This window comes from Erinaceus europaeus, chromosome 10, assembly GCF_950295315.1.
Source record: "Erinaceus europaeus chromosome 10, mEriEur2.1, whole genome shotgun sequence".
Classification (NCBI taxonomy): Eukaryota; Metazoa; Chordata; class Mammalia; order Eulipotyphla; family Erinaceidae; genus Erinaceus; species Erinaceus europaeus.
The window spans coordinates 123,314,072-123,326,855 of record NC_080171.1 but is presented as its reverse complement, the minus strand read 5'-3'; the positions used below and the strand labels follow the sequence as shown (position 1 = coordinate 123,326,855).

The following is a 12,784-nucleotide window of genomic DNA, read 5'->3' as shown; positions in this document are numbered from 1 at the left end:
CAAACAATCGCTGCTTCCTGAAGATGCTCCAGTGTGGGAAGGCCCAGCGCTAGAGATCCCTGTGTCCTCCCGAGGGAGGCTCCCCTAGATGTGGGGGGGGGGGGCAGGCGCAGGAAGGCGCCCCTAGACCCACGTGGGGGGTGTCCCAGGTCAGGGGGAGGCGCCCCTAGACCCACGGGGGGGGGTGTCCCAGGTCAGGGGGAGGCGCCCCTAGACCCACGGGGGGGGGTGTCCCAGGTCAGGGGGAGGCGCCCCTAGACCCACGGGGGGGGGGTGTCCCAGGTCAGGGGGAGGCGCCCCTAGACCCACGGGGGGGGGTGTCCCAGGTCAGGGGGAGGCGCCCCTAGACCCGCTGGGGGCCCTGGGGCAGGGCGGAGCCCGCGGCGCCCGCTCCCATACAAGGCCATCGCCCCGGCGCCGCGCCCCGCCCCGCCCCTGCAGTGAGCGGCCAGCCCGGAGCGGAGGCGGAGGCGGAGGCGGAGGCGCGGGCGCAACCACCTGCGGCGGGAGGGGCAGCGCAGACGGCGGGTCTCGCCGCGGGGCCGGCAGCGGGGGGCGCGCACTCGCCCGCGTGTGTCCTGCGCCCGGCTGAGCCCCCGGCCCCCGGCCCCCGGCCCCCGCCGCGCCCCCGGCCCGCTCGCCCCCCGCGCCCCCGCGCTTGCTCTTGGTCGGGCCCGGGGGCCGGCGGCGGACGCGGCCGGAAGTGCTGGGCCCCACCCCGCGGAGTCTGCCCGGGTTCGAGCGGCGGCCGGAGGAGCGCTCAGGTCTCGGGGTCTCGCGTCCGGGCCAGGTGAGCGGAGCTCGGGGTCGGGCACGCGGGGCCAGTGCCGGCGCCCTCTGCGCAGGATGGCGGAGAGACGGGTCGGTGTGGGCGGGAGTGGCCTGTCCGGGGGCACTGGGCAGGTGGAGTAAGTGGCCTGTCCGGGGGCACTGGGCAGGTGGAGTAAGTGGCCTGTCCTGGGGGCACTGGGCAGGCGGAGTAAGTGGCCTGTCCTGGGGGCACTGGGCAGGTAGAGTAAGTGGCCTGTCCTGGGGGCACTGGGCAGGTGGAGTGGCCTGTACTGGGGCACTGGGCAGGTGGAGTGGCCTGTCCTGGGGCACTGGGCAGGCGGAGTAAGTGGCCTGTCCTGGGGCACTGGGCAGGTGGAGTGGCCTTTACTGGGGCACTGGGCAGGTGGAGTGGCCTGTCCGGGGGCACTGGGCAGGTGGAGTAAGTGGCCTGTCCTGGGGGCACTGGGCAGGCGGAGTAAGTGGCCTGTCCTGGGGCACTGGGCAGGTGGAGTGGCCTGTACTGGGGCACTGGGCAGGTGGAGTGGCCTGTCCTGGGGGCACTGGGCAGGCGGAGTAAGTGGCCTGTCCTGGGGCACTGGGCAGGTGGAGTGGCCTGTCCTGGGGCACTGGGCAGGCGGAGTAAGTGGCCTGTCCTGGGGCACTGGGCAGGTGGAGTGGCCTGTCCTGGGGGCACTGGGCAGGTAGAGTAAGTGGCCTGTCCTGGGGCACTGGGCAGGTGGAGTGGCCTGTACTGGGGACACTGGGCAGGTGGAGTGGCCTGTCCTGGGGCACTGGGCAGGTGGAGTGACCTGTCCTGGGGCACTGGGCAGGTGGAGTGGCCTGTCCTGGGGCACTGGGCAGGTGGAGTGGCCTGTACTGGGGACATTGGGCAGGTGGAGTGACCTGTCCTGGGGCACTGGGCAGGTGGAGTGGCCTGTCCTGGGGGCACTGGGCAGGTAGAGTAAGTGGCCTGTCCTGGGGGCACTGGGCAGGTGGAGTGGCCTGTCCTGGGGGCACTGGGCAGGTGGAGTGGCCTGTCCTGGGGGCACTGGGCAGGTAGAGTAAGTGGCCTGTGCTGGGGGCACTGAGCAGGTGGAGTGGCCTGTCCTGGGGGCACTGGGCAGGTGGAGTGGCCCGTCCTGGGGCACTGGGCAGGTAGAGTAAGTGGCCTGTCCTGGGGCACTGGGCAGGTGGAATAAGTGGCATGTCCTGGGGGCACTGGGCAGGTGGAGTGACCTGTCCTGGGGGCACTGGGCAGGTGGAGTGGCCTGTCCTGGGGGCACTGGGCAGGTGGAGTGGCCTGTCCTGGGGCACTGGGCAGGTGGAGTGGCCTGTACTGGGGCACTGGGCAGGTGGAGTGGCCTGTCCTGGGGGCACTGGGCAGGTAGAGTAAGTGGCCTGTCCTGGGGCACTGGGCAGGTGGAGTGGCCTGTACTGGGGACACTGGGCAGGTGGAGTGGCCTGTCCTGGGGCACTGGGCAGGTGGAGTGACCTGTCCTGGGGCACTGGGCAGGTGGAGTGGCCTGTCCTGGGGCACTGGGCAGGTGGAGTGGCCTGTACTGGGGACATTGGGCAGGTGGAGTGGCCTGTCCTGGGGCACTGGGCAGGTGGAGTGGCCTGTCCTGGGGGCACTGGGCAGGTAGAGTAAGTGGCCTGTCCTGGGGGCACTGGGCAGGTGGAGTGGCCTGTCCTGGGGGCACTGGGCAGGTGGAGTGGCCTGTCCTGGGGGCACTGGGCAGGTAGAGTAAGTGGCCTGTGCTGGGGGCACTGGGCAGGTGGAGTGGCCTGTCCTGGGGGCACTGGGCAGGTGGAGTGGCCTGTCCTGGGGCACTGGGCAGGTAGAGTAAGTAGCCTGTCCTGGGGCCTGGACAGGTGGAGTAGCCAGAAGTGGCCCACATCTCAACTCCGCTCCTGTTCCCAAACTTGGGCTGGGAGAGTGCAGCTCAGCTCACCTGGCTCCTGACTCTGGTCCTGTGTTTAGCTTCTGCGTGAACCTGTCCGAAGGTGTTTGCTCAGGGCCTGGCTCCTCACTCCTGGCGCAGCTGTTCCCGCGTGCGGGTTTAGTGACTGGCCCCTTTCACATCAGCAGATTCCTCTGCTCTGTGCTCACTTCTGGAATTAGAACTGAGAAAAAAAATCTTCGGGCAAAAGGGGTTTCGGGTTTTGCTTGTGGCTTGGGGGGGGTGCAAATTGCAAAATGCCACCTCCTGTGAGTGGAGAGACGGGTGAGTCAGTGTACGAGCAGTTCCCTTTGGAAGTTGTTGAGGGACATGGAGGCTCAGGTCAGTCCTCAGCAGACTGTACAGGAGTGTGTGCTGCCCTGAGGGTTTTAGGTGCGAATAGCTTTATTTTTAAAAGTGAAAGGGGCTATTTTCAATTCTTAAAATTACACTATGTCTCATCTTCTGGAAGGGTTTTATTAAAACTTAACCAGAAAACCATTTTTTAATTTTCTAAGTGAGGCTTTACTGGTGAGTGAACACTGACAATTAGTCGCCTTTGTTAAGTGCTAGAAACTGTTTGGGTGTGGCAGTCTAAGGAAACTGACCCGCCTGTCAACCGGAAGTCTGCACAGGAATTGGAAAGTTAGGTTCCTTAGAGCAGAGCGGAAGCAACAACCGGAAAATTTATTTTTAAAAGACCGGTGTTGGGACCCAAAAAATGACCTGTGCTTGGCTTAAAAAGCAGTGTCCTGATTAACTGAGACTGTAGATTTGATCTGGATCTGGAAACGACACCACGTGCTCCTTGCTCAAGAGTTTCCTAAAATGAGTGTTTCTCCTTAAGGCGCGTGTAAGACTGACCGGAATGCTGTCACTGTGCGCTTCAGCTCTGTGCAGGCTCCTGGGTTATTTGGCACTGATCACCACTTGATGACACTGGATTCTAGCTAGAGTTATGGAAAGTGCAATGTTAATACCGACAAGTTCCATTTACAAATGAAGCCACTGCATCTAAATGTCAAAGTCCCGGGTGCCCTGCTGTGTGAGAAGAAGCTCTCCCCACTTCTTGAGTTCGTTTGCTATTTCTCTGACATGGCCTATAACCTCCTTTTGTCCTAACCTTGAGTGATTGTTTTCCTATTAGAGCAAGAAAAATGTCACAAGATTTACTCCTGTAGATCTGTGAGCAGTCTTATTAACCACACCAACAGTTCATCCCTCTCTCGTGTATCTAAGGTCTTAGCACTTCAGAGAAACCTCCTGTACAGTACTCCTCCTTTCAGATTTCACACATACTCCTTCACAGAACCTAAGACTTTTCACTGCAGGTTTCAAGGATGGCGTGCTAGAGATAGCATCATGATTATGCACGGTGATTTTCACGCCTCAAACCCCAAAGTCCCAGGTTCAATCCCCCATACTACCATGAGCCAGAGCTGAGCAGTGCTCTGGTATGTGGGGGTGGGGGCTGTGGGCGGAGGGGAATGTCTCATAAAAATAAAATACCTGTTTTTAAAAAGTCTCCAGAATAGACTGTAACTCTGAATAAGAATCCATACAGGGAGTCGGGTGGTAGTGCAGTGGGTTAAGCACAGGTGGTGCTAAGCGCAAGGACCAGCGTAAGGATCGGGGTTCGAGCCCCCGGCTCCCCACCTGCAGGGGAGTCGCTTCACAGGCGGTGAAGCAGGTCTGCAGGTGTCTGTCTTTCTCTCTCCCACTCTCTGTCTTCCCTCCTCTCTCCACTTCTCTGTCCTATCCAACAACGATGACATCAATAACAATAATAAAACAGCAAGGGCAACCAAAAGGGAATAAATTATTTTTAAAAAATTTAAAAGAAAAAGAATCCATATAACTTTGAAATCTCCGGTGTTTCCATGACAACCTACCCATCCTACATAAATGATCTTTACGTTGATGTGCACAGTGTTTCATTTTCCATGGGAGTTGTCCATCTACTGAAGCCTTATCGTGGGGAGTCACAGCCTTATTCGTTTGGAGATATAAAAATGGACGGCACACAGGACCCTAGCGAGAACAGTGGTAACACTGACTGATCTGCCCCGTGGGATACCAGCACTGTTCCTAAGCTTGGCTGCCTTTCCACTGCTGTTTATGCTGTCTGCACTTTGGTAGGAAAGAAATAAGCCCCAGTTCTCTTCTGTTGGAACAACTGGCTAGAGCTGACTTGCCTGTCACCGGGACACTGACTCCTAGAGAAGAAGTCAGCCCCGTGTTATTAGAATTAAGACCAGCAACTAAATCTCTTAAATCCTAAGGACTCTTTGTAGCTTCTAAACGTTACACGATTTTTCCAAGGTCCTCTCCCCCCGGATCTTTTAGAAACTCGAGGAGGATGGTTTTTGAACTCGTGATGTTGACAATCACGTGCCATCTTTGGGTTACTCTGCATTATTTCCATACATTGATTTGAGAGTTCGTATCTTTGAAGTGTCAAGTGGTGGCTCGTTTCCTAAGCCGAACCCGTCATCTCAGATCTTCACAGTTGCCCTGACGACTCTGTATTGGCTTGTCAGAAGTCAGGACACATTTCCCTGTCTGTCAGTGCAAAGTGCACTGGGACTTTCTGACAGCCGTGTGTGCACACGTGTTCAATGCCTGCATGTGAGTTCACTGCTCCTGATGGCCATTTTTCCCTTTTGTTTTTTCCTCCCTTTATTTGGTAGAACAGAGAGAAGCTGAGAGGGTAAGAGATAGGGAGAGAGAAGGAGACACCCCTGTGGCACTGTTTCACCACTAGGAAAGCTTCTCCCCTGCAGGAGGGGACGGGGCCTTGAAGCCTGGTCCTTGCACTCAACCCTGTACTCTGCTGCCTGGCCCCTGCAACAATATTTTAAACTCTTTAAACTGCCTTGGGTTTCTTAATTCAGTAATATCCAAAGTGTACTTTAATGTAACTAGCCAATCATATTAAAGGTTAGTGAAATTTCAGATAAACTCAGAAATTTTTCTATGTGAGATCACTGTCAGTGCTGGCCAAAACAAGAACTCTTTATAAACTATTTCCTAACGCATTTGCAAATTTGGACAATGTACACTAAAAGAACAGTGAGAAATGCATCAAAATTCAAATATGTATTATTTACAGCCAAAGGTAGGCTTTTTTGAAAGGTATCTAGGAGACACTCACTAAATTTGATAACGTAATTTCCTAAATTAAATGGTCACTTGTATTTGACTTTTCTCATTGAGAAGATGTTGTCAAAGAAAACTAAAAAATGCTTGGGAGGGAAAAGAGAAGCAGTGCTTTGGTTTGGTTTGCAGAGATGCAGCCTGCGTCAATTACTGAAGGAGTGCGGGCTGCTGAGCGTGTGTTCCTCTCCTGGCTCCACCACTCACCACAGTCCCTTCCATCTATGAAGAGACAGACGGATAATACATCTTACGTCTTGTTTTTAGAATCATTTCAAACAGAGGAAGAAATGGCGACTGCATAGTCAGAGAGTTAACGTATGCATTCGGGAACGGTCTAGAGAAAGCAAGCTGCTTTTCTAAAGGGCGGCTAGCACGAATTAGACACTGACGCGCTTCTGTAGGGCTTATCTTTCAACGACAGATTCCATGGTGTTGCCACAGTTCTATACTTGATGGAATTTGTGACTATCCTTTGTGGAATTTCCTGCCAAAATGTGAGGACAGATTTAGTTTAAACAGCTTCTAAGGCAGAGAGCTTTTCTAATTATTTCTGCAGTTGAATTTAGTCTGGGTGATGTGATTTAATCAAGGAAAGAATGTCAGAAAGAACTTTTTAAACTGATAAGTATATTCTAAGGTCACTTTGCAGTGCCAAGATCTAGGTAGTACCTCATTCTTTGCAGTCCACAGACTTATTTTTAGAGCAAGGGCATAGTGTTTTGCTACATCATAGCTAAATGTTGTTTCCAGAGTGTAAGCTTTAAATTGTTGTCCTGGTCAGAATATGAAATCAGTAATACCTATTTTAGACCTGCTTGGAAAGATAGCTCAGCACAGTGTCTTCGTCTTCCTGGTTAGAGGTTTTGCAGACTGCCCTATCCACCTCAACTCTGAAGAATGGTACGGTAAACATTTTATTGTCTGATGAATGTGGGGGTTTTAACTTGAAACAAAATGTTAGAGTCTTTTAAAGACTGAGTGCTGATGGAAACTTGCCTTTTATTACTAGACATTCTATTTTTAACTTGAAATATACAGGGGTAAGTTCAGAATGCTAGAGAATAAAGCTGTTGTTTTTCATACTTTAAAAAAAAATTTTTTAACTAGGTTGTTTTTAAAATTGTTGTGCTCTCATTTTTGCCTAGATGACTTGGTCATTTCAAGTGACTTGACTGTGAAAGAAATTGGTTTGGATAAAGTGGAAATATCTGTAAAACTTAGTTGAAGGTAATCCAGTTAGTCTTCCAGTCAGCATCTTCGATCCCAGAAGTGAGAGTACAGTAAGAAGTGTCACTTGTAAGTAGCAGAGTGAGATTTGGGTAAAAGATGAGGAAGTGAAATCTTATTATCAGGTCTCCTCTTGCCTTCCTGTCTGTCTTAGAAAGGGACAGCCAGCTGCAGGCAGGACAGACCTGTTGAAGATGAACTAGTATGTCTTATTACTACCAGCTGTATTCCTTTGTAACTGAATATAGAACCAGCACTGGTACTCCTGGGTAAGCGCGTTTTCTGTTGTTAGTTTCTGTATAACGGTGATCAGTTCTTACTAGACTCTAGAGCAGTACTGGGGACGTGAAGTCTTACTGGTACTCTCTCAACTTTGAAGTAATGAGAGTTATGGTCTGGAATTTGAAGTTATTGATGGGCTGCTTATTAAATACCACAATTGCTATGGATAAGCACACTTTTCTGGTCCTGTGAATAATGATCGTGAGATTTTTGCCAGGTCATACTATCCTGCTGAGTATTTTTTAGATATGTGCAAGTAGCTCAAATATATCAGGAAGGCTGGTTCCACTTATGTATTAACTGCTATTTCTCTTGTGATCTCTTGCTAATCAGGACGTAACAGCCACCATGTCGAGCAAAAAAGCAAAGACCAAGACCACCAAGAAGCGCCCCCAGCGCGCGACGTCCAACGTCTTCGCCATGTTTGACCAGTCTCAGATTCAGGAGTTCAAAGAGGCCTTCAACATGATCGACCAGAACAGAGACGGCTTCATTGACAAGGAGGACTTGCACGACATGCTCGCTTCCCTAGGTGACAGTTTATACTAACATGCTTGATGACATTTCTGTAAAGTCCCTTCTATCTGTCACTGAAGTCTTAAAATTCTGTGAAACTAACCTAATGACATAACTAGCTAAGAGTCAAAGTCTGGGGTGGTGCTTCTAGTTTCTCTGAGAGTTTCCTTGGACTGCCTGCAAATTTCTACTCAGGGTTGCTGTTGTTGTTGTTGTTGTTGTTATTGTGGTGGTGGTGGTGGTGGTGGTAGTGGTGTGTATGTGTGTATTTAATTCTTTATATTTATTTTCCCTTTGTTGCCCTTTTTTATTGTTGTTGTTACTGATGCTGTCATTGTTGGATAGGACAGAGAGAAGTGGAGAGAGGAGGGGAAGACAGAGAGGGGGAGAGAAAGACAGACACCTGCAGACCTGCTTCACTGCCTGGGAAGCGACTCCCCTGCAGGTGGGGAGCCGGGGGCTCGAACCTGGACGCTGTATTTAATTCTTAAAACACGGTTTTTCTCCTCACTTCCTAGTGGAATGCCAGGCTCTTAATAGAGGGCCTCTTATCTCTGAGAGACCCCATCCCAGTACTTTGCTGTCATGAATGTAAGCAGAAAACTGCATAGATTCGAATATTCCCAGTGATGGTTTCTACATTTTTTGGTGTGATTAAATGTTATGACTCCTTTTATGTAGGGAAGAACCCCACTGACGCATACCTTGACACCATGATGAATGAGGCCCCGGGCCCCATCAACTTCACCATGTTCCTCACGATGTTCGGGGAGAAGCTGAACGGCACCGACCCAGAGGATGTCATCAGAAACGCCTTCGCTTGCTTTGATGAGGAAGCAACTGGTGAGTTAGAAGCGACCGTTAATTACCAAGTGACTTTACTTTTTAGTTATGTTAATTAAAGTAATAATAAATTGGAGTATGACTTATATCATGTCTGTTTGGGGGCTGGGGGGGGGGTTTAACAGGTTTCTCCTGTGTAATCATCACTCGCTTCTCTGATTCTGCCACTAAACTTTTTTTTTTTATTTTAATTCATTTATATCACATGAGATAAGATAAAGTGTTTCACATGTTAGAGAAAGAGAAGCCAGAGCAGGGCTCTGGTAAATGCAGTTCCAAGGTTCAAGCCAGCAGTCTCAGGCCTGGAAGTCCTATATTCCTCCAATCTATTTCCCCAGCTGCTAGTCGACAGTTTTAACAGGTATACTTAGATCTTATTTAGGAAACATGCCCCTTCATTTGGGTAACTCCATGAGGGTTAGGGTCTCAGTAAACGTATCCCCATTCTGCACAGTAACTATATACTTTCACCAAGTTACTTCTGAGACATAACAGAAGAGAGGGTAAGTCACCAGGTGATTTCTAGGGGACAGTTTGCTTATGCTTTGGTTATTTACTACGTGGACTAGTTTAAATACTCCAGGTCTCTCCACAAATGACCTCCTTTGGCCTATTCAAGCATACTGCCCTCAAGTCTTCAGTCATCTTTCTAAGCTCCTTCAAGGTCCTCTGCACATTGTTGTAACCAGTTCTGCCTTCCTCATAATACCACCTTCTTCTTCCTCTTAAAATTGGCAACTTCTTTTTTCCTGCCTCCATGGTTTAGCTAGGGCTCGGTACCTGCAAGACTCCACGGCTCCTGGAAGTTGCTGTTGTGTGTTTTTTTAAATAAATCAGATAAAGATAAGAGGGTGAGAGGTGGAGAAGAAGGGACAGAGAGGCGCCACTCCACAGCTGCAAGACTCCTGAAGCTTCTCCCCCACTCGTGCTTCCATGTGGTGATCAGGGCTAGAACCTGGCTTCTGGGCCATGGTGACATGTATCTCCCTGCCCCTGAGATTGGAAACTCTTACTCATTTCTAAAAGGGATGGGCTTCTCCCTTCTTTCCACATCCAAAATTCTTTTAATTTCTATGCCGGCACATTCTCCAGCTGATGTTCTATTTTAGCTGTGTGGCAGTCACATCAGTCCGCCCCCTTCCAGAGTACTGACCGTTACAAAAGCATTATGTTACCACCTTTGTAACCCTTCCTTCCTTCCGCCTGCCTACCACAGACCCTGTGGCAAGTTACGGGGTAAGCCAGCGGTAATTTTACATGACAGTTGACTCACCTGGCTAGAGGTGAGGATTTACTTTTACAAGCTAATCATCTGGAACTTTTAAAGTCTAAAATTTAATCAGCAAAAGGGAAAAAAAAAGAATCTGATTTATTTTATGTGCTGACTCTATGCTTTAATTCTATAAAGGATGTGTTAACAGCATTTTAGTTTAATTTTATATACAAGGAAAGATTTTTCATTCTGACAAAAGTCTGTGATTGTCATTTGTCACAGACTAGTTCAGAACATTAGTAGTTCTCAAATGTCACTGTCCATATGAGTCACGTGGGGAGCCTCTTAAAGCTCTTGATGCAGGTAATAGGCCGAGGGCGACATGGGAGCTCGCTTTCTCACCTCACCATCACTTCTGAAGCTCCTGGGTGATCCTGACGTACATTCTGGCGTTATGAGGAGCCTGGCTTCACACACCTGCCTCACAGGGACACTCCATGTCCCCAGGGCCCAGACATCTGTTCAGTGTTTCTATACACCTTGACTCTATTGGCTAATCAGTTGAGACTTCTGTAAAACAGCAGCAGTGTTTTAAATCACCAAGACAAAGAGGCAGAGTGAAATGCCTGGAGTAGCACAGCTTGCTACAGCTGGACCTCGAGACTCCAGTGTTTACTCTTGAAGCCCTTCACTGTTTGGACGGGGGTTGGCTTGAACATTCCTTGAAGTGTGCGTGGCCGTTCATGGCGCTGGTACTTTCACCGTAGGCCGCTGTTTGTAAGCACAGGTTTGTCCTTCTTAGCAGGAGAGAGAGGGAGATGGACGTGAAGGGAAGTTGACAGAACAGGTTAGCGCCACTGCCCACCCACTGAGGCTGACGAGCGTGTGCAAAGCCCGGCTTCCATGGGTCTGCATGTGTGAGCTGTTAGCAGTAGTCTCTGTAGCCTTCGGAGACTGTGATTCCCATGCCTGCTCCTTGTCCTCCAGGCACCATCCAGGAAGACTACCTGAGGGAGCTGCTGACAACAATGGGCGACCGCTTCACAGACGAGGAGGTGGACGAGCTGTACCGCGAAGCGCCGATCGACAAAAAGGGCAACTTCAACTACATCGAGTTCACGCGCATCCTGAAACATGGCGCCAAAGACAAGGACGACTGAGAGGAGCTCCAGTCCCAGCCCGACGTCCCTTGCTGCCACTGGCTGTTTCTGAGGCTTTCTCTTAGAGCCTGCTGCATGCCTGGAGCTCTGCGGCTCTGCCTGTCTTTCGAGTATTCATTCTTGGCCATTTGGGCCACATGCATCTCTGTAATCAAACTGGAAATGGGACTTTTTGTTTTTTGTCATTTTCAGAATAGAAAATAGGGTAAGTTAATTTACCAGTTCCTTACCCCAAAATAAATGCAACTGTACACAGAGTCTATATATTTTTTCAGAGACAGTTATTTACTCGATTTTTTCTGAACCATAATTAAATTTTATGATAAAAACTTGCTTGTCTAAAAACTTATTTGTCAGAACTTGCTTTTGTTCATTGTAGTTGTATCTTGCAGTGTAAATGGAACAAGTCCTAGGGGAGTTGGGTGGTAGCGCAGCGGGTTAAGCACATGTGGCACAAAGCCCAAGGACTGGCATAGGGATCCCGGTTCGAGCCCCCCGGCTCCCCACCTGCAGGGGAGTCGCTTCACAGGCGGTGAAGCAGGTCTGCAGGTGTCTGTCTTTCTCTCCCCCTCTCTGTCTTCCCCTCCTCTCTCCATTTCTCTCTGTCCTATCCAACAAAAAGGGCAACAAAAGGGAATAAATAAATAAATATTTTTTTAAAAGAAACAAGTCCTAGACCCCTCAGCCTTTCCTAACAGTCCTCTGCTCGTCATCCTTCCTCTGCCCTGAGAATGCCGGTTTTACTGCCTTCACTGGGCTGCTTACACTGTCTTTTAATTAGAAAATAACCTCCTGTAGGGTTGGCCTATTTATGCTCCTGCTCTCACATTTTTAAAGATTTAGTGAGAGTCCCACGCTCTAATCACTGAGCCACGCCTCAGGCCAGCTTTGTAGCTTTTAATTCTTGACTTGAGCATACTGGACAGTGAGTCCCTTGTGATCTGCTCCAAGCTTGTGAACATGACTTCATATCATTTACAATTAGATCAGGCCACCGAGTATAAATGTAATTTGTCCTCATTTCAGAAGTTCTATGTAATGCTAATACTGAAAGCACAGCAAGTGTTACACTGCATGTAGCTCAGCACAGTCCTCATGGAGTCGCTGTGGTTAACTAAGCAGGGCTCACCTTGAGTCCGTGTCTGAACTCTGGGCATTTCTGAATTGCCCACAGGCAAAACAGCTGTGACTGCATGCCTGGGAAATGAGACTGTCAGTCCTTAAAAATAACTGTTTTGTAGAAATGGAGGACTCTTTCAGAACCAGTCAAAAGTAGCCTAACTCCACCTACCTTTGGCTAGAAGATCTAGCTCAGAGCTTCATGAATTTAAAAAAAGACCTTGAAATACTGAGGAAAAGGTTGATTTAAAACTGTTGACAATTGAGGGTCAGATGGTAGTGCAGCGGGTGGCACAAAGTGCAAGGACCGGCTTAAGGATCCTGGTTCAAGCCCCCGGCTCCCCACCTGCAGGGAAGTCGCTTCACAAGCGATGAAGCAGGTCTGCAGGTGTCTGTCTCTCCTCCTGTCTTCCCCTCCTCTCTCCACTTCTCTGTCCTATCTAACAACGACAACATCAATAACAACAATAACTACAACAGTAAAAGAACAAGGGCAACAAAAGGGAAAATAAATAAAATTTTTAAAAAAGCATTATAAATAAAATTTTTTAAAA

General features: G+C 50.0%; 2 protein-coding genes across 3 annotated transcripts; one reads left to right on the top strand and one right to left on the bottom strand.

Annotated features, from left to right (window-relative positions):
- Positions 1–327: 327 nt before the first annotated feature.
- LOC132540970 (basic proline-rich protein-like) lies at positions 328–3,043 on the bottom strand. Its single transcript, XM_060200809.1, has 2 exons — positions 3,011–3,043; positions 328–837 (listed from the first exon to the last, which is right to left on the bottom strand). The coding sequence occupies exons 1-2, from the start codon at positions 3,041–3,043 to the stop codon at positions 328–330; spliced, it is 543 nt and encodes a 180-aa protein (XP_060056792.1).
- Positions 3,027–11,443, top strand: LOC103110700 (myosin regulatory light chain 12B-like). 2 transcript variants are annotated; one of them, XM_007519863.3, is made up of 4 exons: positions 3,027–3,053; positions 7,713–7,911; positions 8,577–8,738; positions 10,939–11,443. In XM_007519863.3, exons 1-4 carry the CDS (start codon positions 3,042–3,044, stop codon positions 11,109–11,111), a joined length of 546 nt encoding a protein of 181 aa, XP_007519925.2. In that variant the 5' UTR covers positions 3,027–3,041; the 3' UTR covers positions 11,112–11,443. The 2 variants fall into 2 exon arrangements, with proteins under 2 accessions (XP_007519925.2, XP_060056697.1); XM_060200714.1 differs by lacking the exon at positions 3,027–3,053 and adding an exon at positions 6,652–6,770.
- Positions 11,444–12,784: the final 1,341 nt, after the last annotated feature.